Below are 26,595 nucleotides of genomic sequence, written 5' to 3' on the forward strand. Positions count from 1 at the left end.
TTTTGCATGGAGCAGACCCGGCTCCACTCCCACTGCAACAGCAATCTTGCGCCGCTTCCAGGTGGAGCTACTGGACACCGCAAAGCAGCAGAATTCCATCGTGTTCTTGTCATCAGGGAAGACCTTCATGGTGGTGATGCTGGTCAAGGAACTAGCCTACCAGGTCCGGCAAAACTTTGCTGCAGGTGGCAAGCGAGTGCTAATTCTGGTTCCATCAGGTAAGGACAGCTCTGGCATTCTCATTCAGGTTGATAGAGAAAACTCAACTCGAACAGTATTCATATCAGCTGTGTTTAACATACTGCGCCTGCAGAGTGTGTTTCAGAATGCTCATTGTGCTGAATGTGCTTACCTTTATTAGCAGGTTTCACTAGCCAAGGCCTTTTTAATTATTATAGCTTCGTGAAATATGAATCACATAAATTTATTACTGGGAAAAGTCAAAAAGGAGGCACAAATACTTCTAAGTACCAGAGAAGTTGATGTATGCAATCAAAGGGGTTTGTTTCGTGCAGCCGAGTCCGGCGTGCGGCACCAGAAGATGATGGAGGACTACACCGATCTCAAATCCGTCTTTGTCGGCGATCCTACCGGCAAGACCGAGGAGCGCATGGACTTCCCGAAACTGTTCCGCGACCACCACGTCCTCGTAATGACGGCCGGCGCCTTCACCTGCCACTTGGTCAATGCGGATGCAGACATCGCCGAAGAGCTCGTCGACCACTTGAACCTTCTTGTCTTCGATGAGTGCAACCAGGCGCTGCGCCGCATTGAGTTTGAGCCTGTGCTGAACTTCGTCATGGACTACGTCATTGAGGGCCGGCTGAGTGTGCTGGGGCTTGCGGCACCACTCGCAACAAAGAAGAGACAACGACCCTCTTTGCTTGAGGCGGAGATCCTTGAACTCGAGGATGGCTTCCAGAGCGTCGCGTGCACTTCTAGCGAGCTGACGGTCGTTGGCAAGTACGGCAGCCGGCCCAGGGAAGTGGTCGTCGAGTACGCTGTGTATGGCGGCGGCAGCGGCGATGGGGAGTCCGCGAAAAACCTGGAGACTGCGCTGAGGCTGCTGGACGAGGCGATGGAGTTCCTGGGGGGCACGGAGGGTCAGCTGGATGAGCGGAACAAGGCTTCGCTGCGGCAGTCGCAGCGCTACCTCGTCGAGCTGGGCTACATGCTCGTCACCCTGGGCCCGTGGTGTGCCCGAGAGGTGGCCGACCTGTTTCTCAAGGTGAACTCCCTTTTGTGTGCTTCCTGTCTGGTTCCTGTGTCGGGTTGTTGGGCACCTGAATCACGCAGCGGTCGCCGTTTGACGATGGATGTCTTTCTTTGTGGCCTGGTTTTCAGTGCGGGGGGACCATTGTAGACATTTATGCTCTGTTCACACTTGGGAAGTGAAAACAAAGTCAAAACCCCCTCACGGACGGAAGTTGTCTTTCGCACGTATCCAAGCTGTTGTCATTTGTTCTGCCGGCACCGCTGTTGACAACTCTGCCTGCTGTGAGCACGCTTGTCTGCGTGGTGGCGCTTTTCACCACACTATTTCAAGCAACGTGTTCATTCATGGATCTGTTGCTCATCATAAAAAGTGATTGCGTGCAACATCACCCGCACTGATTTTAAATATGAATATAGAAGGCGAATAAATAGTTTTATTCCACTTAGCCTGTTGTTTTTGGAGATGCGCTAGGAGCAGCTGAAGAAGCGGAAGTCTCGAAGGTGGTGGTGATAGATTCACCTGGCTCTGCAAAAGCATTAGAAGTTTGGACACGGCAATACTTTCCTGCTACTCTTCTGCTGTACCCCAGCTCCTCAACAATTTTTATCCAAATCTCACTCTTGTGGAAGGTGTTCTTGTAGGGGCTGGGAGTTTTGTATTACAACATACGGGGGTAAAACTATTGCGGTTGGGGGTAACCTTGAAAAAATTCTCCTTTATTCTTTATATTTTTTTGTCAGGCTGCATGAATATACGAGGATGTTCACATCCTCATATATTCACAATGTTAGCAAGCTTCCGTCATTACACTGCACATTATGATTGTGTTTTTTATTAAAAACATAAATGGAGCATTAGGAACAAATAAACAGTTTGTTCGCAAGCCCCGGATTCTTCAGAGAGTGGGACTGATCGGGTTTCAAAGAAAAAGTTTATCTCCCTGAGCAGTGCATAGAGAGCTCCACTGCGTAAATTGTCACTTTTTATGTCTACTCTCGCCGCAGAAATATATCGCACTTCCGCTCTAGTTTTGCGCTTATTCATGCATAGTTGATCTAAAATAGTTGAAAACTATCGAAGAAATAGTCATATTAACGACTAGTGAATGTTCTATTCGAAGACCAAATCGAAGTGGCAATATGCAATTTGTTATTCTAAAATGTCTAATATTGGCACACTTCAGTAGACACTCATGCTGAAAGCTTTTGACTCTTGATGCTAGGAAGTTAAGATTAGGAAGATGCTAGAAAGTTAGAATCAAGACAAAAGGTTGTGCAGAAACTATTTATATTGATTGGCAATGTAAGCAACATTGATTGGTGCTGTAAGGGAAAAAACACTCTCCTTGCCGAGTCCGACCACTGACGAACCACGAAAACGGGTGAAACAGGTAAAAAAAATAAAAGTAATAATAAATTATTCGCTTTAAAACTTTTGCTTGGACAGACCTTGCACCTTCTAGTTGGTGGAAAGGGTCACAAAAGATTGTCGAATCAGTCGCTCATTTGCTGCATCTGTAGGAGGTGTCCCAAGCGGTGGACAGCCTGGGTCCCGCCGTGAACTGGTCACGCATGGCACTCCTGGTGGTCCACACGGTGATCCAGCAAGTCGCACGACTCACCGAGGGTTTGGCTACGGATCTCGAGCCGAGTGATGCAATCCATCAGCCGGCCAAGTTCAGGCACCTGCTGCGGATACTGCGAGAGTACAGGCCGCAGCAGCAGCCACAGCAGCAGCAAGGTAGCTGTTGCTACAGTCTCCTCTTCTTCTCCTTTTTCTTTTTTTAGATGAATGAGATGAAATTGCATATAATCATGGAGTCCTGTATCGTGTAGATACTGCAAAAGCGACTTCTGAAATGTATTGTCCGTGAACCATCATTCATAGTCTTCTTGTTGATCAGTTCTGAGCATCACATTCCTAAGTACAGTTTCGTGGATCGGCTGCAGACACAGTGGCAGTGCACTTGGGACACAGGACATGGTCGAACCTAGAGCTGTGGATTCCATGTGCGTTTGTGGTATTCAGTTGGAAACGGTACCACCAGTCCCCGCGCGAAAGTGTCTGACCTTAGAGCAAAAAGTCTTTGATATGCGAGTTGGAGAAGGGTGACTGGCCCTATGCAGCCTATGGAACAGGACGTTATTGAGACCAGGCGAAAGCTATGCTGCAAGAGTCTTTCATAGTGCATGCTCATCAGATATGATGCCAACAAGGGCTTCAACATAGACCTGCATCGTGCCACACATTTGTTAAACCATTCATGGAAAGAGCTGGCACCTGCAAAGTTCGCAGACTATTTTGCATATGCCGGCTGCAAGGTGAGCCTGGCGATGGTCACAACGTTTGCAACAATCTTTACGAAGCGGTGCACAGAAACGTTATGTTGAATTACAAAGGTAGATCCAGATAAAGTTTTTCTGCTCTGTATGGAGCAATCCTATTCCAATGGCAGAATGAGAGTGTGAGTTGCGTGTTCCAATGGCAGATTGGGAGCAGCCACCGATTCTGTATCGCTCTGTGGAGCAAAAATATTTGCTCCGCCGAAATCGGAAGATTTGACCGGAAGTCCGTGTGACGTATTTCCTTCATCCACCTCTGCTTCCTTTCATGGTAGCCTGTTTCCGGTCACAGGCAGCTATGAACGACATGGAAAACATGGACGCTACGTCGTGCCATGCGTTTCTGTTCCCGCTCCTGGACAGTGACAGTTGCGACTCAGGCACTGTAAGTTCCCAAGTCCATTAATGATTCTTCCTACACAGAAGAAAAACAAATGCCTGGAATGCTAGGATGATACAGATGATGGTGGTGGTGAGGCCTACCCCATCCACCTCTAGTCTAGCGCTCTCTCACTTGATTTCCCTGTACTAAGTGCACCCGCAGGAACACACACATTCCATTCGAAGATTTGACGAGAGTGATCTCAGTCGGAACGACGCGCTCCGTTCGTGTTCTGGCCGAGCGCTCATGGTCTGCCATTGGAATTCAACGTTAGCGAATAAGTGGAGGGCAACTTCGATTCATTCGCGTTGGCTGACGCTGATGTTCCGTCATCACCCCAGCTGTAGATACCAAAATATTAGACCTGGTTCGTGGTGGCCCGATGAGGATGAAAAGCCGATGGATCAACAGTGTCGTGATACACCAACAATGGTGCAGACGCGGGAGAGTCTCCGTCTGCTGCGAAACAAAGTTGAATGCATAGGCTGTGCCCATTACCTTATGCAGTGCCTGACCAAACTGGAGCAGGCATTACACATGCATGGCAGAAACACCTGGCATGCTCAGCTGACTGTCCTTATTGCATCTCAGTAAAGGTTTGCTTCATTGAATGGCCGCTTACAATCACAATCGATCCAGATCTGGCGCGATTGTGATCAGAAATGCACCCCGTGACACATGCATCAAACTTTCGCGGAATTGTGCCATTCCACCTTTGATTTTTTAACATTTAAGAGGTATTCACTTTTATTGAATGAGCAGTTATTTTCGCCATCCCTATCACTTCGTTATTACGAGGGTTTATTGTACTCTTGAACTTATAGTTGACAGAATTAAAATATGTTGACACTGTTCATGTTTTTCACCTGTATAATTGCTCTGCTGCAAATATGTTAGTGAACAGTGTGAAACCAAGTTATTTACAATTTTTCCTGCAAAAAAATAATTATTTTTTGAAGTCATTACAGGTTTTCAGAAATTTTGCATCTTTAGACTCATACCCCATTTCAACAATGTCTCATCCAATGCAAAAACACTTTCATTATGTCCAATATCCACATTAACCTCCTCAGACCCAAAAAGCTTTTCACAGTAGCTTTTCAAGTTGGTTCTCATTGCCGACTGCTATGTTATCTTAACCCCGTAATGCCCAGTGAACATAGTGTATTTATTCAAATATAAGGCGAGATTTCTTTCCCAGAATCCCAAGTCTGGCATGTCAAGTAAACCTTTGTTGACTCAAACTCTGGTATCTCAAGATATCGGTCAAGTCGAAATTTTTTCCGGACTCTGTGTCAACTCCACGTATATTTCACATTTTGTCTCAAAATTCTTTTGCGCTATGCTCCGGATACCTCAAAATCTTGACTGCGAAAATACCGGGAAAAAGTCGGCACCCAGAGGTTTCCATGCTTCGTGCGCAGCTGTGATATCGCCAAAAAGGGACAAGACTGCAAGTCTGTAGCAAATTCCGCTTCATTCTGGGCCACTCTTATCATCTGCTGTTCACAGCCAGGCGCAATCTCATTGATAATCTCGGCGAAGTGTTCCTCTGACCCCGTGACAAAGGGCAATGGCCTTGAGAAGGTACGCATGACCTCGACAACTCCAGCTCACGTGCGTGCTGGGAGTCGTCAGCCAACTTATTCGCTTTGCTCTATGCTTCTATGTGAATCAGCTCACTAGGCCATGCCGTGCGCTATGCGAGCTGAGCTGAATGTTTCGAATGTGTTTGGCATTTTCTTAAGTAACAAGTTCAGTGCTGCGATGTTGTAGCAATGCCTTTTCCGATGCTGTTTCTTGTCATGCTTCGTCGGTGGTCATAGTGACGCTCCGCACGCATTATCAGTGGGATAAGCCTGCCAAGAACGGTGCAGGAAATAGTGGCACGTAATTGAGCGGGAGGCGTGGCTACGAAATCTCTGCCCTAGGGCAGTATTGCCGGTTGATTTCTTTTTTGGTGGGATATGAGCACTTTCGCTATATTTCACATGACAAGGCTTTGGACACTTCAGTGCCTACGTGCAGCAGCGTTTGCTTTGCTCTGTGCAGAGATTGCTGTTGCTCATAGATGCCTGACGTGTCGGGTGCTAAGTTGTGCGGCATCTCGCAAAAGTGATCTGCCATAAATACTGCTCCTGGTATATTTAGCTCTTGCGAGAAATAAAGCGGCCGCTGGTGCCTACTTTGAAAAGCTGTATGGGGTCTTCGCGCGGCCTGGGCCTTATATTTTTGTGAATTTGCTTATTTGAAAACTCCGCTTATCTCGAAATTTCCCCCGCTTTTGACAACTTCGTGTTAACGAGGTCGAACTGTATTCTATTGTTCGTGGTTGTAGTCGAACATGGCTAAACAGAGCGAATGCTGGATGGCGTCTCGCTGCTGTTATACATCTCGGAGTTGCTTACAGCGGTGCATTAGAACACACTGCCAAGTTTCTCAAAGAAAAAGAGGCAGAGTTTGAATGGGAACATTAAGATCTTTTATTGCAATAGCAATTAAGCAAATGTACGAGGTACATTCACACCGTCGGCACCACTGCCGTGATGTCGACGCATATGTGTGTCCCGCACATGGAGGATCAGGTCTCCGTAGATGCGCAGTGAATTTGAATGCAAAAGCGACGAAGCCAAATGGCCGTATCATTGTGCTTCGCTCAATTGGCTCTGCAGCAGAGCCAGAGCAATGTCCAGCCTTCCATTTCTGGCCTTCCACCTGCTGCTGTGCAGCTTCGTGCTTATCGCACCATGCTGTCTGCCCTGGTGTCATCATGATGGAGAGTAAACTCTAAGATGCGTTTATCGGATCCTTTATTTAGGCACTCACAAACGTCGACAGTTATCCTTCGGTCTCATCTTGTGCACCACTGAGGTGTGACACCTGTAACGTTTCTGTCAGCGTTCCGCATTATGTCGCCATTCTGAGGTGCCTTCAGCACAGTGCTAAGCCTTGCTGTCGATTTCACTGCTTGTCGTAGCGGAAAACTGCCATTTGTTTTTTGTTTTTGATTCTCCGCCGTCTAGCAACTAAGAGTGTGTTCTAGTAATAATTGTTTCGCTTTTTTTTCCTTCCTTTGCAGGTACCACTGCCAACTCGCATGTTGGACAGGACAAGTGTGCAGCTTTGCAAAATTCCATCAAGGAATGTGAATCATTGACAGAGGAAACAAGCAAATCGGCTGTGGTGGATTCTTCTGCCCAGCCCGTGACAGCTCCGAGTGATGTGGAAAGTGTTGTGCAAAATGCGGAAGACTCCGTCACTGCATTGTCCAACAACATCAACAGGTTGTCCATATTATCGCCAGACAAGAAAGTTCCCGTAACTGGCGACACCACGTCGTGCGCTGCAACAGGCGTGGGAGTCACTGCATTGTCGTCTGCTCCAAAAGTTGACGTGTCTGGTAGTGCGTCAGCAACAAGTGTGTTGACACCCTCTGTGTCGACCAGTGTAGGTGTGCCACTCCGAACCACGGGCCACCGGGCCGACCTAGTCGACGACCCGAACGCGTTGTGCGGCATTGTGTTTGTGCGGCAGAGGATCACCGCCTACATCCTGAGCATGTGGCTCTCGAAGCTGGCGACGCGGTGCCCGAACGAGTACGGTTTCATCACCCCCAACTTTCTGGTGGGAAGGACTGCTCCGTCGGCGATCGGGGAGGCGAGCTCAAATCGTAGCAGTGGTAGTCTGCGGAGTTTGCCAAACACCCTGACCCCCCTGGGCCTTCAGAGACAAGAGGAAGTGCTTCAGAAGTTCCGGTCGCGAGAGTGCAATTTGTTGGTGGCTACAAGTGTCGTGGAAGAAGGGATAGAGGTCAGTGTGAATGGTCATTATTTTCTTTCTGTTTAGAATGAGACGAGCTTGTGGCATGCAGCTTCTTCTGCTAGTTAAACCTTTGGGTGTTCTTTTTGGTGTATGCCCATCTTTTAAAAAAGCTTTTTTGCCTTAGATACACAAGTCTGCAGCAGTTCTACTAAGTGCTCTATGAAGAATACATTTTGGATCTGTAAGCTATTTTTTCTGCAGGTAATGGTGAGCTGAGAACATTAGCAGTGGGATAAATAACAATGGCTCAGTACCTATGGAGGTTGCTGCATTTCTGCATTGCCTCCAAGACTTGTGTTCGTGCGAAGCGACGCTGATCTCAGAGGCCAAGTAGCAGTTTCACAGTCCCAGTGCTACGTATGAACATGAAGCTTCCCAACCACAAGAAAAGCATACAAAATTTTTATAGCTTGTAGAAAATTTTGAAATCATATTATGGACAAAAATGTAATCTGGTCAACTATAAAGCCAGGTCTCTACGCTTGCGCGTGTCGGGATGCATTTGGCCAGTTTCTAGATCGCCCTGACTCCAATCGCAAAAATGCAAAGCCCGCTCTAGATCGTAGCCAGAAAAAGTGTGCTTGAGCCAAACGTTCAGTTGCTCTCCAGAGCTATCAGGCTTGATGCAGAAGCACGTCAGCACGGCTTCTGTTGTAAGCGGATGGGGTGGATGCACGCACGGCACACACGCACATAACTGCCACTGCAGCAGATGGCGTGCTAACAACAGAAGTTGCTGCAGCCATTTGACCCAAACTCTTGCAGATCTGGGTCGCGCTTTCAGAATGAAAGTGAGACCACCACCAAGCAGTGTGAAAGAACCAGGTGAACAGGTTCTGAGCGCTCAATTTCAGTCAGCTGGAATCTAAAGCATGCACTCTGGTGCTCTCAACAGTGGCAAGTTGAGTGTGCTAATTTTTTTTGTAACCCATAAAGTATGTTTTTTGCTGGATTGCGAAAATAGAACATAGTACAGTCGACTCTCGTCACAAGGGACCCTGATAATCTGACAAGAAATGTCCGTTTTATCCGAAGTCCGTGATACCCGAAATGCCTCTCCGAAACTTTCATCGTGATGTATAACAAGTTTATTGCAAAACAGTGAGTGACGAGCATCCAAAGTAAAAAATGAACAAAGAAAGTTGCAGTTTCGCCCGACAGGTGAAGCATAGATTGCGATTGCAAATTAAGCAAGATAAGCGTGGCATCATCAGCGAGTGAATTGACCTTTGTGCTATCTCTTGCTTCGATGAGAACTAAACGTTGAAGGCACAGCGTATACGAAGCTACCTGCACTGGGCACACTTTGTCGACATCGCAGATTGGTTTCAAGATACGGCAGCCACGCCGTAAGTAGCACTACCAGAGTAGAACCGCCTCCTCTGTGCCTAGCGCGCAAAAGAAGATCGCACATTTCTGCTCCGCCTCCCTCCCTTGCGCACGCGGTACTGAGCCACGATCGTCGAATGACCCTCGCAAGTCAGTTGTCAGGCCGTCGCAACACCGCAAAAGTACATTTTATGTGCCCGATCTTGAAAAAAAAATTGACGCTAATTTCGTCTGCTCTAGCTGATAGTCCGTTGTAGCGCATTCCATTAAAAGTGAACTTTGTTGCATTAACAACATAGGTAAAACAAACTAAGGGTGAATAATGGTCCGTTATATCCAAAAGCCTGTTGTACGCGGTTCCATTGTAACGAGCGTAGACTGTGTGATGATACTGTAGCACAATGCACAAGAAGCACTGAAAGAAGGGACATCTCCAGCACTTGCATTGTCATTTCTTTTCGTACCCCTCGTGTATAACGCTGGTAGATCAACGTAATGTAATGCCAACTTGCCCAGCATTCCTTCCTCTGAAGAAGGTAGTAGCGGGGAAAACGTGTTATGCAAACGTGTTGAACATGCTGCTAATGTCACAAGCTTCAGCAGCCTTATCTATAAGCTGTATCTGTCTGGCACCTGAAGTGGATAAAATTGAGATTTCATACGCTGCCCTGATTGGCCAGAGTCAGGAAATCGTATTAGCTAGTTTATGCTCTATTAACTAATGTTCACCCTGTCACCTTTTCTCATTTTTGCCTAGCTTCCGTTATCAGTTCGTGATGAATGCATAACGGAATAGGTAGGTGCGAAACAGGCAGTGGACCAGCGGTCCTGGCTCTTTGTACCATTGTTCAGGGTTAGAGCAGAGCATGGCGCATGCCTTGTTTTACTGTTACAGTAAGAGGCCGGAATCACAGCTACATTCTTGCAAACTCGGCATTTCTTGTATAGTGTCGCTGCAGACAACGCCTGCTTAGAGAGAGAGAGAGGCAAAAGGGAAGGAAAGACAGGGAGGTTAGCCAGTGTAAATACCGGCTGGCTACCCTGTGCTGGGGAAAGGGAATCACTCTGTGTGAAACAAGCAAGTGATGCACCCAAATGCTGTAGGAAGCTGCGTCTGCCACGAAATGCTGCATCTGCAATATCCGAGTATGAATGAGCTGACAGTTTAGCTGGAAGAGTTGTGCATACCCCGAACTCCTGTTTATCCTGCATAATAATAAATTTCGGGGTTTTACGTACCAAAACCATGACCTGATTATGAATCATACCGTAGTTGAGGGCTCTGGGTGAACTTTGGCTACCTAGGGTTCCTCAGCGCGCACCCCATGCACGATACAGGGGCATTTTTGCATCTCGCCCCCATTGAAATGCAGCCTCCGCAGCCGGAATTAGATCCCGCAATCTCGTGCTTAGCAGCGGGACGCCATAGGCACTAAGTCATTACAGCGGGTTTACGCAGCACGTTGTTCAAAGGAACGTACAGAAAACTTGAAACTTGAGAGCGAGATAGCCTGCAAGTGCGAGTGTTTAAACAGCAGCAACGATACACCAATCGGAGCATGCGAAAGAATGTCTTGTGAAAGGGCGGCCATTCCACACAGGTCCCCCGTTGCAACCTGGTGGTGCGCTTTGATCCACCCGAGAACTTCCGGGCCTACGTGCAGTCCAAGGGCAAGGCCAAGGCCGCCGGGTCGCGCTATTTCGTCCTGGTGCCCCATGACGAGAGTGGCCGCTTTCTGGGCGACCTGCATGACTACCGGACCACCGAGCAGGTGAGATGTTGTGATGTGTGAAGTTTGCTCCAGCAGGATTACAGGAATTGGGAGCCGGTTGAAGTGGATACAAGGTGTGCAATATGCGCAACACGAAGTTTGTGTTTTGTTTTTTTTTTTGAGGCCTAATTCCTGCAATCCTGCTAAACAATCTTGCTGAATCATTGATCATGTTTGGTAGGGGTATGCAAAGGTCCTTGAAACTCTTGAAAAATGCCGTAAATGTCATGCCACTTTCAAAGTGACGAAAAAGGCGGGGCCATACTGACAGGAAACTGTGCTGGTGTTGGTGTGTTTTCACTGGCCAGCGTCTCTTCCACCACGGCAGTCACGATAGCCTCTGTCAGCGATGATCTTGGAGTAGCCTGTAGGAAGCCATAGTTCCTCATGGCACTAGCCCATATGACGTGATTGTGCTTCTCATTGGTTGCCTTTATGGGCGGTGTGCAGCATGCTGAAAAAAAAAAAGAAAAAGGAAAGCTCTCAGGTCCGTCCTTTGATTGGCACAGGAGTGCTGCCCTTCTGCCAAGCGAATTTTTCTGCTGATGTGGCTCAGCTTTTAAAAAACCAACTGCTCTAAAATTTTGCATCTCATAGAGAAGTCATCGTAGTGATAGGGCCACTACAGAGAAAAGGCTGACTGCAATATCTTGTGGGCAAAACGCAGAGTGCATCAGGAACAACTCGGAAAAGTTCATGTTTTCCATACCAAAACTAGAAATAATTGCTGTAATTAAGGCAGCTTCCAGTGCACCACATGCATTTTGGTATTTTTCCTGATGTAGAAATGAGATCGCCTCATTGACGTCACCTCGAAGTTGCCCTTAATTTCAGGAGGACAGTCTGTGGGTTTTCGGAAGTCTTGTTGGAAACTGCTGCTCTAGAATAATATTTTGTCTATTTGGTCCCTCTTGGAGCAGGCTCTGTTCTCTCAGCACAGTCTTTGAGGCATCCAGCTAATAAGCGTGAGGTTTTAGTTCCGATTCTCAGCTTATCTAGCTCCATTTAGATGGCTGTAAATAGGACAAATTTAATCTTAAAAAAAAAAATAAAATAAAAAAATAAAAAAAGGTGCACTTTCGCTCCTAATGCAAAGTAGTGACATGATAATTTGCACAATAGCATTATACATAATAAGTTTTTCAGTATTTTGTACTGTATCGGTTGGAGTAAACATTAGTAGGCACATGCAAGCAATCTCATCTCAAGAAGAAGAAACCTGTATTCAGTGAAAGCTCTAGTTCTTGTGATCTTTCTTTGAGGAGGTGGCACCCCACGGTGACAGAAAAATGCCGAGATGCAGCATTTTCTTCCTCCTCTTACTTAGCCTGCCTTTTGTCTCTTACTGCTCGCTTCGTTTAAATTTAGCACCTAGTTGATCTGACAATCTGTGGGTCTGAAAGTTCAAATCCCCGTGGGGGCGCAACGGATGTTTTGTTGTTTCTTTATAAAGCTTTTCCTAGAACAATTCCTGCATGCATTGAGAAATCTGCAGCCTGAACTTAACATTAGCCTAAGGCTTTTCAGTACACTGACCCTTGCTGCCTTTACATTTAAACATCCTTATAACAAAGTTGAGGGGGAAGTCAACATTACTTGTTATATTCATTACGTTACATATCAGTTATTGCCCTTTACTGCATGTATTCCCACTGAGGCACAAAATTTTAAACTTGCAGAAAACTTCGTGGCCCACCAAACTATTGCACTTGCACGATTCTAATGCACCCCCAAATCTAACACGCACTCCGTTATCGCAGGATTGAAATAGGAAAAAGAAAAGTTCACCTCAATGTAACATGCAGCCAATTAGAAAGGCAAGAGATAGTGTGCCCCTAATGTTAACAATCAGGAAAAAGTATCACAGTTTCACCACAATGGCAAAGCAATGAATGCATTAGCAATATGTTAGAATATTACACGATGTGTCAGACTTGTAGCTGCAGTGGCAGCATGAATTGAAGTAAACGTGATCTGCCCAAGTAAAAATGAGTTATTGTGCTAGGTGTCCTCTGTTTTAATCCAACCATCAGACAATTTCATTCATGTTTATTAATGGAAGCCAGCGTCTTTCTTAGAGACTTTACCACCACTTTCCCGTATCGGGTATGTTTCAAATCTCTTTCCTGGGCCAATCCCTGAGGTAGTGCATAGCCATGCCAGTAAAACAACATAAGTTTCAGGTTTGAGCTTTGTTATTGTTTCGCACTTATATTATTTAAGTCTGAGAAGATTAAAAAAAAAACACATGCAAAGTCGGTGTTTCGTTCTTTGGCATTTGTTTGCGGGGTACCATTCTCAAAATTCTTAAGAATAATTTTTGGCAAGAATGTGAAACCTGGTAAGAGCAACTTTAGTGATAGAATGGTGGGGCATTATCATGCACATATACCGCATCTCATATAGCATGGCATGGCATATAGCCTACATATAGCTAAACGCGTACGGAACCCCACGGCAACGGCGACAACAATGGCAGCGACGACGACAACAACGAAAATTCGCTTGGAGGGTCCAAATAATTGCTATGACAATAAAAATGAGACGTGCCAGAATTTACCTTCACAGAAGGAAAACTTTTTTTGTGTGAGTTTTCTTAAGGAAAGCAGCACGTGGTCGTCGCCATTTGCGTTTAATTGGTCACAGATGCCAAGCACACAGGGACATTATTCTCAAGCGGTCACCTGTCAGCCTTGTCGAAGTATGCGGCCGAGAGCATTCCCGGCACTGTGCACCGATAGCGAGCTTGGCACCGCACCAGAAACGCTGGCGGCCGTGTACGCCGACGGATCTGGTGCCGAGTTGCATGAAATCTCACAAAAGTACTAGTACCTGGCGATGTGATTGACTGAGAATACTGCTCCATATCGTAGCCAGCAGCCTTCACGAAAACATGCTCTGTCACATCTCGCGATGACAGTGATGCTGTGCCTGACGGCTCTGACGGCAGGCTGTTGCCAACGCTGCGAATACGGTTTCCATTTCGTATCCGATTTTGATATGCAGGCCGTTTTCGGTCGAATTTTTCTGGAAAAAAGGTGTGCGTTAGATTTGTGCAAATATGGTGCTACGGGGCTGCACATGAAAATGAACTGTAACACTAATACAACAGGAAGAAGTCTTCAGCACGTGCAACTGCGGCTTCTTAGCAGCTGGTACAACACTCTTTATGATGGATAGTCTACTGCTTCCACTTTCCAGTTGGCTTGTTTATATTGTCGTGAAACCAGTGAAACGGCAACACGTTTGAACAGATGGCACGCTACATAAGTCTGTTGTGGTCAAGCAGTGTGTGCCACTTAACATAACATGGCGTGCCAACTGTGTTGTGTCACGGCAGCTCATCCGCCGCTCTCACGCGACCCTGCTGTGTGAGCGAAGAGATTGGCCACACAGCCAGCAGGCAAACAGACCTTGCTGCATTGGCTTGACTTGGGCTGGCTGGCTGCACCTCCCTGTGTCATATCGCACTGATTTTATGGTCCCTTTCGTTTAAGAAAGATCAATCGGCAACAATACTCATTTGCATAAAAGGGCAGACTTCAGTATAATGAACTTTCGATATAACAAAGCAAATTGCCGATTTTACCAACTTTGTTATATCAAAGTTTAATTGTATCTCTTTGTCAAGCGCGGAGTGCTAAGTTTTTAATTAAAAAATTTTTTTTTATGTTTGCACATGTCCACATGTTTAAAGTGTATTGGCTTAAATCGTTGCAGATTCTTTTGGAACGCAGCCACGTGGAGGACACCACGATAGATGAAGAAGTCGACGCAGCCTATGCGGACAGCTTGAAGCCAGCATACAAGCCGCTGGAGGCTGAAGATGCCCCCAGGGTCACCATGTCCACTGCCATTGCCTTGGTCAACAGGTGATTTGATCACTTTTAACCAACATCGCCTATTCATGCTGAGCTGTGGCGAAGCCAAAAAGCCTTTGAATTTCACCAACCCCTGTTAATTTTTTCAGGCATTGTGAAGCTGCATTTATGGGACCTGGGATTTGCAACAGAAAGTTTAGGGGGGAGGAGGAGGAATAATCTTTATTTTAGTACAGCAGATTTGAGACCTAGGCCTCTCTACCTACATGACAGCCTTGGGCCCTGGTGGCATCTTTGGCCTGCTGGGTTGCCTTAAGTTGGGCTTCCGGTGCACAACTGAGCAATGCGGTATCCCGCTGCTCTCTGGTCTTGTGTATTTTATTCTGTATGGGTGTCCGAGGACAAGACCAAACCATATGTTGTAGGTCCACCCTTTCTTGACAGAATCTACATCTACCTGCGTAATTTTCCGGGTAGTAGTGGTGGTAGGCTACTGGGTTTCGATATATATCTGTTTGCCGTCACTTGCTGTTTACTTAGCGAGGAGTGTGCCAGGGGAAATGGGCCCTTCCCAATTTATAGTGTTTGGTGATCTCGTTAAAGCTGGTCATCCGGTCTCTCTCCGTTCCCAGTATTTGCATGTCACCTGCTCGGCCCATCATTTATAGAGCCATGTTGTGCACTATTTAGTTCCTGGGAAGGGAGGAGTGTGCGGGTGCCCATATAATGTGAACGTCTCAATCTTCACGAAAGTTGGTTAAAATTCTCGGCGCCTCCAGTGAGATTCGTCCTTTGGCATAGTTCTTGACGGCTGTCTTGGAGTTGCTGACTACGATGTTAGCCTCCGTGGAGGCTATTGCCAGTGCTAAGGCAGCCTCCTCCGCCACCTCCGCCTTTCCTGTTTTTACACTACCACTAACTCTGGAGTCACCCTCTAGACTCGTAGCAACTATCGACATACTCTATTTGCGTACTCCGCCGCGTCCACATAGACCACGTCCTTAGCACTACGGAATCTTTTGAGGAGAGCTCTCGCTCTTGCGATTATTCTATCTTGGTGAAACTCCGGGTGCATGTTCCTAGGGTTTGGCGGTATTGTAAGATGTTCCCTTACTTTCCTTGGGATGTCTCTCCGCAGTCCGTGCTGTGCTTCGTAGGTTATTCCAATGTCGTCTAAGATGTGTCTCCCCGTCAAACTCTGTGCGAGTCTTTCATACTGTGCCACTCTCTGGGCCTCAATAAGTTCGTCTAGTGTGTTGTGCATGCCGAGCGCCAGGAACTTCTCGTTTGACGTATTTGCCTGAAGTCCCAAGGCTTGCTTATACGCCACCTTTCTAATAATGCATTCTATCTTGGCTTTCTCCGCAACGTAGAGCTTGAGGTAAGGGACCACATATACAATACGACCGATTACGAATGTTTCTATTAGTCGGATGAGATTGTACTCGTCCGTGTCGCAGTTCCAGTTGGATGTCTGCTTTATTAGTCTGATTGTTTGTTGAACACTATTGTCCAGTAGTCTAATGGCTTCTCCATTGTGGCCGTTTTCGTACATGCGGAGTCCCAGTATTCTCAGGCTCTCCTCTATTGGTATCCTGGTGCCTTCTACTGTGACAACAATTCCCAGCCTTTCTTTAGCGCTTTTTCGATGCCTGCATGTGGGTCTATGGGGCAGAAGTTCTGATTTTTTTTTTTTTTAGCAACATCTTAGTCCCTTGTCTCTGATGTAGTCTTTGACCGTCTTCACTGCTGTTTGGAGGATATCTTCCACATGCCCATTGCTTCCAGCCGCCACCCAGAGGGTGATGTCGTCCACGTATGGGCTGTGTCAGAGTCTTTCTATCTTTTAGAGTCTTGCAGGAAGACCAATCATTGCCTCGTTGCGGGGTACCCCGTTGCGGGATCATTGCCACAATGCGGGGTACCCCTATTACCTAGTTTAAGTGCCTCCAATTTGGTTTCTCGAATTGAAAGCTTTGCCGTACGATCCGTCAAGAAGTCTTTGATGTAGGCGTATGTTTTACTGCCTACATCCAGCTCTTGGAGATTTTGTAGTATTGCCTTGTGCGTGACAGATTGAGCCCTAGTATCGCCTTGGTGACTAGAGCTTTTGCACCCGCATCTATGATCTGGTGTTTTAGTTTGAGCACAATGCCCTGCCTCGATAACTTGGGTTGAAATCGAACCATGGTATTTGGGTAAAGTCCTCCGTCATCCATGTATCTTGTGCTGCACAAGCCTGTGCCTTGACGTCCCTGCCTCTGGTGCATTATTTATTTATTTTTTTCCACACCCAGATACTGCGCCAAGCTGCCTAGCGACACGTTCACGAGGTTAACGCCTATCAGCAGCATGGCGGAGGTCGAGACGGAAGGCGCTGAGGAGACCCTTTACAGCTGTTCGCTGCGGCTGCCCATCAATTCCCCCCTCAGGCGGTGCATCGTGGTGAGTGGCTGCTGTCGAGGCTGCAGCATGTCTTAGTCCCTTCATTTGGTCAACAGTGAGCTAACAAGGGAAACGGTCAATCTGGAGCCGATCCTCCGGCAAGTGGACTTCACCAGGAGCAGTGCTTTTCCGTGAATTCAGCCCTTTTGTTAACGGACAACAGTCTACATCGTGGACTTGGATTCTTTATTGTTCCACATCATTAATTGTACTTAATGGAATGTAATGCATTAAGGTATTTGCAATGTATATTCAAGCATCGTTGCATTAAAGTAGTTGCGTGGGTCAGTTGTCATATATGTGTAGAATCCCCCCCGCCCCATTTTGTTGAAAGGTTTTGATTAAGAGAACCAGTTATGCACATGGAAGTGCGCTGTTTGTTACATTGCTGTAGTAAAGATGGCGCCGAGCTGTTTCAGCGTCTTGGGGCGGTACTCTCAAGTGATCGCTTTATGAGATATGGTCACTTTGCAAGATTTTGAGTGACCGGGCACCAGATGTGTTGAAGTATACTGCCAACACCGTGCTGCACAGGGCCACGAAAACTGTTGGCACTTCAACATGTCCAGTGCCAAGTCACATAAAACCTGACAAAAGGTACTGTATCCTTGAAAATTATTGCTCGAGGGTACCACCCTTGGTATGGTGGTACCCTCAAGCTGGTGTGTGAAACCAGCAAAGCCGAGCCTATTCTCACCTAATCTTTGTGTCGATTCACAGGGGGACCCAATGCCAAGCAAGCTTCTGGCAAAGCAGGCGGCAGCACTGAAGACATGTGAAGAGCTGCACAGAATGGGTGAGCTGTGCCATCTGGTTCACTGGGGTCCATTGTGCTCTCTTTGGGTCGGTTGAGCTTGCTGTCCAAATGTATGTGGCTCACTCACCACTCATCGCAGGCGAACTTGACGACAACCTGGTTCCACAGGGGAAGGAGGCCATGCGGATGGCACTTGACCAAGGGTCGGCTGGCCGCTTTCCCGAGGAGGACATCCAGCCTGGTGGACCACGGCCCGGTACCACGAAACGGCGACAGTACTACGACAAGAAGGTCGGCACTCGCATTGCACTCGCTGGTCTCTCTTGGCAAAGCCAAGGTATCGAATTTATTGCTGCTTGCGTAATCGTGTTCTAGCACGAAAAGAAATAATGTTCCTTAGCCAAAGGCCAGTTATCCAAAGACTAAGCCAAAGAGAGGGGAACGAAGTTTAGCTTTTAGGTAGCTGGCCCTCAACAATAGAGTCTGGTAAAGCAAATGTTTGGAGCCATTGTACATGAAATGTCCTCGGTCTTTTTATGCACTTTCAGTAGGTCGGTTTTGGGGTTGTCCTGTGGGTTGAACTTGTGGCAGTGAAAGTACGAAGTGTCCCACTTTTGGTTAGCAGAACTGATGTTTAGATTTGAACCAAACAAACAGCTAAGGTGCCCAGGCCAGGACACAAATGAGGGCACTGGAAAGGTGTTGGTACTTTACCAGGGAGCACACACGCACCTAGGCCACACAGTGACTCCAATAGCGACCCCTTGCAGTTGCAGCTTAGGGGATAGTGAATAATGCATTGAACACATGTCATCTCCTGTCAAAAACACCTATTTTCGACATTCCCTAGGAAGCTTTTCAAGTAATCACCGTAGCTCACAATGTCTGGTTACGCTGATATCTGCCATTTGACGCAGGCTTTCCTGATCAGTCGCGTCATGTATTCCTTCTCTTACTACCACCTACGCCTTTCTGACAAGGAAAAGGTTAACAGCGTCATTCGCACAGCTCATAAAGCTGCCCTTGGTCTCCCGAGGTATGCGAACACTGAACGATTACTTGAGCTAGGTATATACCATACCCTAGACGAACTCGTGGAGGCCCATAAAACAGCCCAACGTGAACGACTCTCCCGCACCGCAACTGGCAGAGTTATTCTAAGTAAACTCGGGCTGAATCCCGTTATGAATTCAGCAGGAAGAACAACATTACTCGGTGCGGTCAAAAGCCGTTGTTTGGCTATAAAACCATTACCCAAGAACATGCTCTCTGGGAGACACGACAAGAGGCGGTCTGCCAGAGCCAAGGCCCTTCAGGAAAGGTACCAAAACAACCAGCACACCGCTTATGTCGATGCAGCAAAGCAAAATCACCAAACTTACGTAGTGAGCATCGTGACCGGAGAGGGAAGTATCCTCAACGCCGCGACCATAAAAACAGCGTCCACCGTGGAAGCGGAAGAGACTGCCATTGCTTTGGCCATCATGAATCCCTCCGTGCAAACTATCATAAGCGACTCCAAAAGGGCAATAGTCAACTTTTCGAGAGGCAGCATAGGCGTATGTGCAGCGCGAGTCCTACGGGACTTTAATAATGAAAACACTGTTGAACTCGAATGGGTCCCTGCCCATTCGGGGAATCAAGGGAATGAGGAGGCGCACTGGGTAGCCCGAGGTCTAATCAACCGGGAGATGTGCCCCTCAGACTCGGATCCCATGGATGAGGCACCGACGACATACCAGGAAATAACAAACTATTACAAGCAAAAAAGGCGAATTTACCCGCCTCCAAACGCAAGCCTCACGCGAGCGCAAGCCTCGATCCTGCGTCGAATCCAAACTAAATCGTTCCCCAACCCACATTGGCTAGCCATAATTACCAACGGGCAATGGAACCCAATATGTCAAAATTGCACAAATCAAACATTGGCTACCCAAAATCACATTCTTTGGGGGTGCGAGGGCTTACCCCCTCCCAGGTCGCTCCTGCCAGCTCCCTCACAACAGACGTGGGAAGAGCTGCTCAGAACGCCGGAAGAAAAAGTACAAAAAGCCCTCGTTGCCTGGGCCGAAAGGGTCGCTCCTCGTGAGGGGCCATTCTAGGACTCGGGCCTGCCAGGTCATAACTGAGCAGAGTGTCAATAAAGTTGTTACCACCACCACCCGATTTCAGCACGTGCCTTTCTTGCTTTCAAGAAAATTGGGCCGAGAATTGCCTGTGCGGTGCAGTCAGACACAATAGTGCCAAAACCGCAAAGGCGGTTTTGGTACTGTTGGTACGATTTGGTACTATTTTGGTACTGTGATACTACCCCTACCTCCTTCCTTTTTTGCTCTTTCTGAGCTGCGCTGCAAGCCTAAAAAAGGTCTTTGTATGCTTTACCGCATAACACAAGTGTACTGCGGCGAAGCTTACTTCAAAGCCCTGCGGCGAAGCTGACTTCAAGAAACCAACTGCCATTGTGCAACACATATTAAACCCTTGCCTATATTAAAACGTAAGCTGTTGTGGGCTCATTCCAGTAGCCGTTTCGGTTGGCGATGTTTTCCGCCGCCGCCGGTGGCCGATGTCCGTCGCAGCTATCGCCAGGCTCCTACCCATTACGGGGGATTGGCCAAAAAATGGATTGTCTGGAGAAAAAAAAGTCACAGGCCAGCGCCATGCTTACATCAAATACATGCGCAGCGTACCTAATTAAATCAAGCAGGCTAGGTGACTATTAGTCACTTCCCGTTTCAACGGAGATGCCAATAAATCATCATGAGCATTAGCATCCTATTGTGCCATTGTCACGCGATGTGAGATGTGCGCTGAAAAGCATCCGATACATGCACACTTTGCATTACGTTTGCATATTATTACACTAGGTCGCACGTCATGTAGCAGTTGCATAGGTAGCAGTACAAGGTTGTTTGGGTGTCCTATCATGTATGTGGCTCCTACCCACATTGGGGGATTGGCCAAGAAATGGATTGTCTTGAGGAAGAAAAAGAAGATTAAGGAGATGTATATAAATGCCAGAATGAAAAGCATGTATAGCATGCCTGATTACATCAAGCAAGCTAGGCAACTTTCACTGCCCTATTCAAAGGGGATGCCAAAAGTCCGGCAGTATGTTACACTCCTGTAAACACGTGAAGGCGAAAGCCTGCTGCACACTTAGTAATGCACTGTCTCGCATCGTCGCATTGCTGTTTTCGCAGTTGGGCTTCTTTGGCTTGTTTTTGACGCTTAGCTGCAGCTTTACACTCGTGTAGCGGTCAGACTCGCGCCACCGACGTTTGTCTTCGACTTTACGTTGCACCCTCTCAGCAGGGGATTGAAATGTATGCTGTTCTGTGTGTTCTATGGGTGATTTCAACAAATGTATGCTCTGTTCGCTTCACTTTGCTGAGCGCTTGTAGCCTCAGGCTTACGGGGGTATGAGCTATTGAGAAAATCACATGTTTTTTTTTTTACCAATCGACTAGACGCTGCGTTTCTGTACATTTTATGTGTGATTTCAATTAATGTATGCACGATATGCTTCACTTTGCTGAGTGCTTGTAGCCTGTGCATTGTGAGAGGGATGAGCCACTGCGTTTTTTGCTTGCTTATTGGGGTAGGAGCCATTGCTGATGGTGATAGTTCTTGTTGGACCTTATCATGCATGTTCTTCAAGGCCATTGCGAGTATGAGCCACTTAAAGCTTTTGCCTTAATAAATCATCAGCATCCAAATGTTCCCCCTCATCACACATGGCTTGCATGCTGCATAGCGTCAATACATGCAAAACTTGGCATTGCAGTTGTATGGTATTACACTGGGCGTCCCAACATGTGGCAGTTGCATGTAGCCAAACCTGGTTAACTCAAACAGGCTTGATGGATATTTGTCGCCGCCCCGTATCAAAGGGGATTGCAATCAATAATCATCATCATTATCATCATCCTCAATACCATCATATCATGCCATGGGTCAAGGGATGCAATTAGAGTGCCGCGTAGCTTCGTTACCTGTGTTTACACTTCAGTACACCTTATGACGCGTACTTGCAAGCTACGAACCGCTGCTTAAGAAGCGTGTCGTAGAATTGTAAAATGCGCGCGGCTACAGTCAGGCTCAGCAGACTGCAGTGCAGTGAGTATCCCAATCTATAGCTCGTCGTCAACGCTGGCCGGACAGCGCAGATCATTCTTGAGAAAACAACGCAAAGAGGCTTTGCCGCAAAGACCCTCTAGTACGTGCTGCTGAAAATGAAGCTCCTATGGAGCCGCTTCTCCAGCTTGCACTGTGACTGTGCTGGGTGTGCTGTGCAGGCAAGTGACTTTTTTTTTTCGTTAGATTTTTGTCGATTTCTGCTTTATTTAGAAGCTTTAATGTCATTTCTACATTAGTGTTCTATTTTGGATACATAGAAAGTGGGTGCGAGTTTGATTTTTGGCTGTACCAGTGAACCACCGATATCCTATCAACATCCAGGTATGGTCCTTTCATTGTCTCGACATAACATCTAAAGGATGGCGCCATACGTACATGAAATACATGTACGGCCTACCTAATTAAATCAAGCTGGTCCTGTGGACATTAAAAAGATGGCACACATAAAACAATTTACTGCTTTTGAGGTGCTGTGGGCTGCCTATAAGGCCACCCTGTGGCTTTTTTTTTTTTTTTTCAAGACAATCCAACCATTTTTTGGCCAGTCCACATATAGTGGGTAGTTAGCCTGGCGATAGGGCAAATACTACTAAATGAAGCAGCAGTGTGTTTGGCGTTTTTTCCGCATCTTGTTTAATTCGACCCGCCAGATAATTTGATCAATTTCGTCGGCCTCGACGGGGTCAGATTAACGAAAGTCGACTGTAAGCAACCACTTTTTGTGGAATTACTTCATTCATAAAAGTTGATTTGGCTACACTATGCAAGACAGCCAGTATCTGAAAAGCGGGAGGGGTGACACGAGAAAATGTTTCTTTATTAACTGTAGCCTTGAGAGCTGGGTGGTCCTGCAGTGCTATGCCTATCCCGAGCAAACTCTGGTAAGGAAGCACGAAACAGCAGGGTCATTTAGTCATGGTAATTAGAGGGAGTGGGCGACGAGGCCAGAGTCACAAGCACGTGTATTAGGCAAAACCCCATCCAGAGCCACTGCTAAGAGCCAGTCACCGTGCTTGTAGCAAACGTTCAAGCAAAGACATCAAGTGATAGGGTACAGTGCGCACCTTTTCATTTGCTCACGGTTGACTTCCCCTGTCGCTCACCTCTCCATGCCAGGTGTCCGAGGTGCTCAAGGGCAAGCGGGTGGACGAAAACGATGAGTTCCACCTGTACGCTTTCGGCATGAAGCTCACCTGCCCCATTCCAGAGGAGCAGAACACGCGTGGCCGCAAAATCCATGACCCGGCCGACACCACACGAGGCTTCGGACTGGTCACCTCCAGGCGGATCCCACTGGTACGTCTAGTTTGTCTGTTCCCTATGCTTGGGAAGCTGCTGCCTCGTGGAACGCATTTCTGGCACACTTGTGGCCTTGGCATGTCTGCTTTGAGTTGCATGATTTCTACTCTGTAATCAGGACTAATACAGATCGCACACAGGTTTCTTTTTCTTTTTATTGCGATAGCAATTACATGGACAGTCCAGGCGTATTTCTTCTGTCGCTGTGCGGTTCCGTATAAAGTTCAAGGGGCGACAAAATCGTTGCTGCACGGTGTATGCTGTATGTACGAGCGAACGCAGGCGAGGGTAAGCTGGCGATCGCAGCTCAATCTTGCGCACACAAGGGAGGGAAGTTGGGAGGAAGTGCAGCGTCTTAAGTCACACGCAAGGCTCCAGGGGGAGGGTAGGGAGGGGGGCTGCATTCTATACAGCGGCCTGGGCGGCCGCATGCGCCCGCCCGGGCCTCTGTTCGGGCGTAAAGCAAGCAAGGCTGATAGACATGCGGTTTTCTCATGCAAGCCAGTGGGAAGTATGTGGCAAGATGCTTGTGGCTATCACGTCCCAGTGTTTCTTTTTGATTTCTCAAGCTCAGATGCTGCTGCGGCAACCTTCCCGCATTTTTTAAAAGGTGCCTTTTGGGGCCACCAGAGCGATGCTTCGGCAGAACTTGCCGCCCATGACCCCTTTTTGCTGTTGTTATAGCAGTGCCATTTTTGAACGCTGACAGTCGCAGCTTGTTAACAACATGCAATCGGAGCATGCAGGAAGCAGAGTTAAACAGCTAAATGAGTCAACACAATCCGTAGCCGGATGGAGGAAGGTGATGGGGAGAACTGGCCTCCCCGCCCTTGTAGTTTCCTCAGAGTAGCTACGCCATCCCCCATTCTGATTTTTTTTCTTCAAGCAACCCGCTTATAACAGGTATCGGCTATAACAATGGAATTTTCATGTCATTTGAATATTGCTATAAGTAAGTTCGACTGTACTAGCACGTTTCTTTTTCCGTCTGTATGTTGTGATTCGCACCATTTTATAGCTTTCTTTTTTGTTGAGTGCAGTGAAGGTGCTGTGCTTTTAGCGCTCACCTATGCCACTAACAAACAGAATGCATTCTGTATGCTTAAGATTGAAATATCAATTATATGGACCAAATATATGGACACTCCAGGCAAATTTAGGCAGTTGGCATCAGCATGAGGTTCTAAAGTGCAAGTGTGATAAGATCCTATCACGCCTCACACGCTGTACGCTGCGAGTGCGAGGGGATGCATGTGAGGGTAAGATGAGAAGGATTGTGGCTTGATACGCCCTTAATGTCGGAGGTCACATGATAAAGCTCCCACAAGGTGGAAAGGGAGGAGATGAGTGTGCAGTACCTTGATTAAGTGCGTGCTAGGGCCGCTACGTAAGCACACGTACCCTCTTCTAGCCCTGCCATTGGCCCCTCGTGCCCTATCTTTGAGGTAATCTTTGGCAAGTGCAAAGGTTGGGTGAGGCGAGATGGCTGGTGGCTACGTGATGGCTGCAAATACATAGGCGCTTGTACATGATGTGCAAAGAAGTAGATTAACCCGTTTGAGGCGCTGTGTACACAGTTGTGTATGCCAAGGTTGTGCATCAACAGCAATGACACTGATGAAAGTAATGGAATTTAAAAATGTGTCACATACATTTTAAAACACTTCTGCTTGGAATTGTGCTGCAAGTTTGAATAGCAAGTGCAAGTTGCTTTGTAACATAAATGGAAATGTAGACGGTTGGGTATTTTTACTCAGTGTGAGTACCAGGCGCAACTTTTGCATGACTGGATAGGTGCTTTTCAGGCCTGCTAGGCAGGAAATAGTTTGTTTTCCTATTTGAATGTTCCGTATGAGTTTTCGCATGGAGTCTACATTTTTTAAACATGACAAAACACACCAAAGGATGGAAAATTGTTAATCTATTTCATAGCTGTACGTTTTTTATAATTCTGAATATGTAGGAAATGTGGTTGTGGTCAGTTTTAAGTGAACAGAAACAGTTAGCACCTGAAACGGTTAATAGAGACAAACACGCACATGAATAGAGACAAACACGCACATGCATAAGGAGATCACAATTCACCATTACAAGTCACATGGCATGAGATCTCACACACAAAAAAATTTACTATGTTTTAACATATTTAACAAGGATGAAACCCATATCGTATGTACTCGTAAAATACAAACCTATAAGTGCTGCTGTTTCAAATGCTACACAAGGTGGGCACATTGATGAAATCGCAGGCCTGCAATTTAGTGCAACACACGTTCATAACCTAAACTGTTGTTGACACGATACTCTAAGACTTGCTGCACAGCTATTGCTGAAGCGCAGCAGGGGAAGCATGATCAGGTGCTGCAACAACTGTTTGCAGGCAGAGCTTGTTCCATTTGAAAAATGTTGGTTTTCTGTGCGAAAAGCATGGTACTTGTTCAAAGTAAATGCTTAATGCTCTTGTTTTGCATCTGTTCTTCCATTCGCGTTTTCCCCTTGGCAGATCTGCAGCTTCCCGGTGTTCACGCGGTCGGGCGAGGTGACGGTGGAGCTGGAACACGTGAGCTCAGACATTGGCCCGCTGTCTACAAAGCAGGTCCGTGACCTCACGACCTTCCACCGATACACATTTACCAACGTTCTGCGGCTCGAGAAGTATCCAATGACCTTCAACCCCGAGGGCGACGCATGCTCCTTTCTGGTGGTGCCCATCAATGCCGGTGAGGTGCTTAATTATGCGCACAAGGCATCGTTCAGTCTGTAATCAACTCGGGAGGGTGAGGAGGACGTCTGCAGGAAGGTTTAACCTTGCAAGGCTTTGCTAGCAGTTGCTTTGCATGAGCACCAGCTTTCACGAAAGCTTAAGAAATGTAAAATCTGCGGCATTCAGTGCTACACCATCCCAAAGTGCAGTGCATGACAGGTGAACAAGACGCACACAGCAAGGCAGAACAGGATGTAAGCCTTTGGGCTATCCATTGGGTGATGCTGCGTAGACGTGTCCAACTCGCAACGTTATGCCCTGAAATGAGTCTGCTAAGGGTTGCCATTCACAGTGTAAGTTCACATCATTGTTCAAACGCAATAATGAGGGAACAAATAGGCACAAAGTCTTCTCGCTTTCCCGCCGTTCACATACAATTTTGGCTGACAACTATTGCGATCCGGACTCCGCCGCTTCGTTTTGGTTGGACACTAGCGCTGCTTTTGCTCTTTTATGGCACTCCACGCTTGCCAAGCTCTGAGAGTTGTCCAAATCAACTGGTGTGG

General features: G+C 47.1%; 1 protein-coding gene across 1 annotated transcript in view; it reads left to right on the plus strand.

The window, feature by feature from the left end:
- The window catches only part of Dcr-1 (Endoribonuclease Dcr-1), a 54,422-nt gene that overhangs the window by 4,789 nt on the left and 23,038 nt on the right, over positions 1 to 26,595 (plus strand). The window contains exons 2-12 of the mRNA XM_075699237.1: positions 62 to 218; positions 516 to 1,228; positions 2,737 to 2,956; positions 7,020 to 7,750; positions 10,693 to 10,863; positions 14,584 to 14,735; positions 16,982 to 17,129; positions 17,850 to 17,925; positions 18,026 to 18,177; positions 23,143 to 23,322; positions 25,829 to 26,045. Of these exons, the coding sequence (XP_075555352.1) occupies positions 62 to 218; positions 516 to 1,228; positions 2,737 to 2,956; positions 7,020 to 7,750; positions 10,693 to 10,863; positions 14,584 to 14,735; positions 16,982 to 17,129; positions 17,850 to 17,925; positions 18,026 to 18,177; positions 23,143 to 23,322; positions 25,829 to 26,045 (2,917 nt within the window). The remainder of the gene's footprint in view (positions 1 to 61; positions 219 to 515; positions 1,229 to 2,736; positions 2,957 to 7,019; positions 7,751 to 10,692; positions 10,864 to 14,583; positions 14,736 to 16,981; positions 17,130 to 17,849; positions 17,926 to 18,025; positions 18,178 to 23,142; positions 23,323 to 25,828; positions 26,046 to 26,595) is intronic.

This window comes from Dermacentor variabilis, chromosome 7 (genome assembly GCF_050947875.1).
Source record: "Dermacentor variabilis isolate Ectoservices chromosome 7, ASM5094787v1, whole genome shotgun sequence".
Classification (NCBI taxonomy): Eukaryota; Metazoa; Arthropoda; class Arachnida; order Ixodida; family Ixodidae; genus Dermacentor; species Dermacentor variabilis.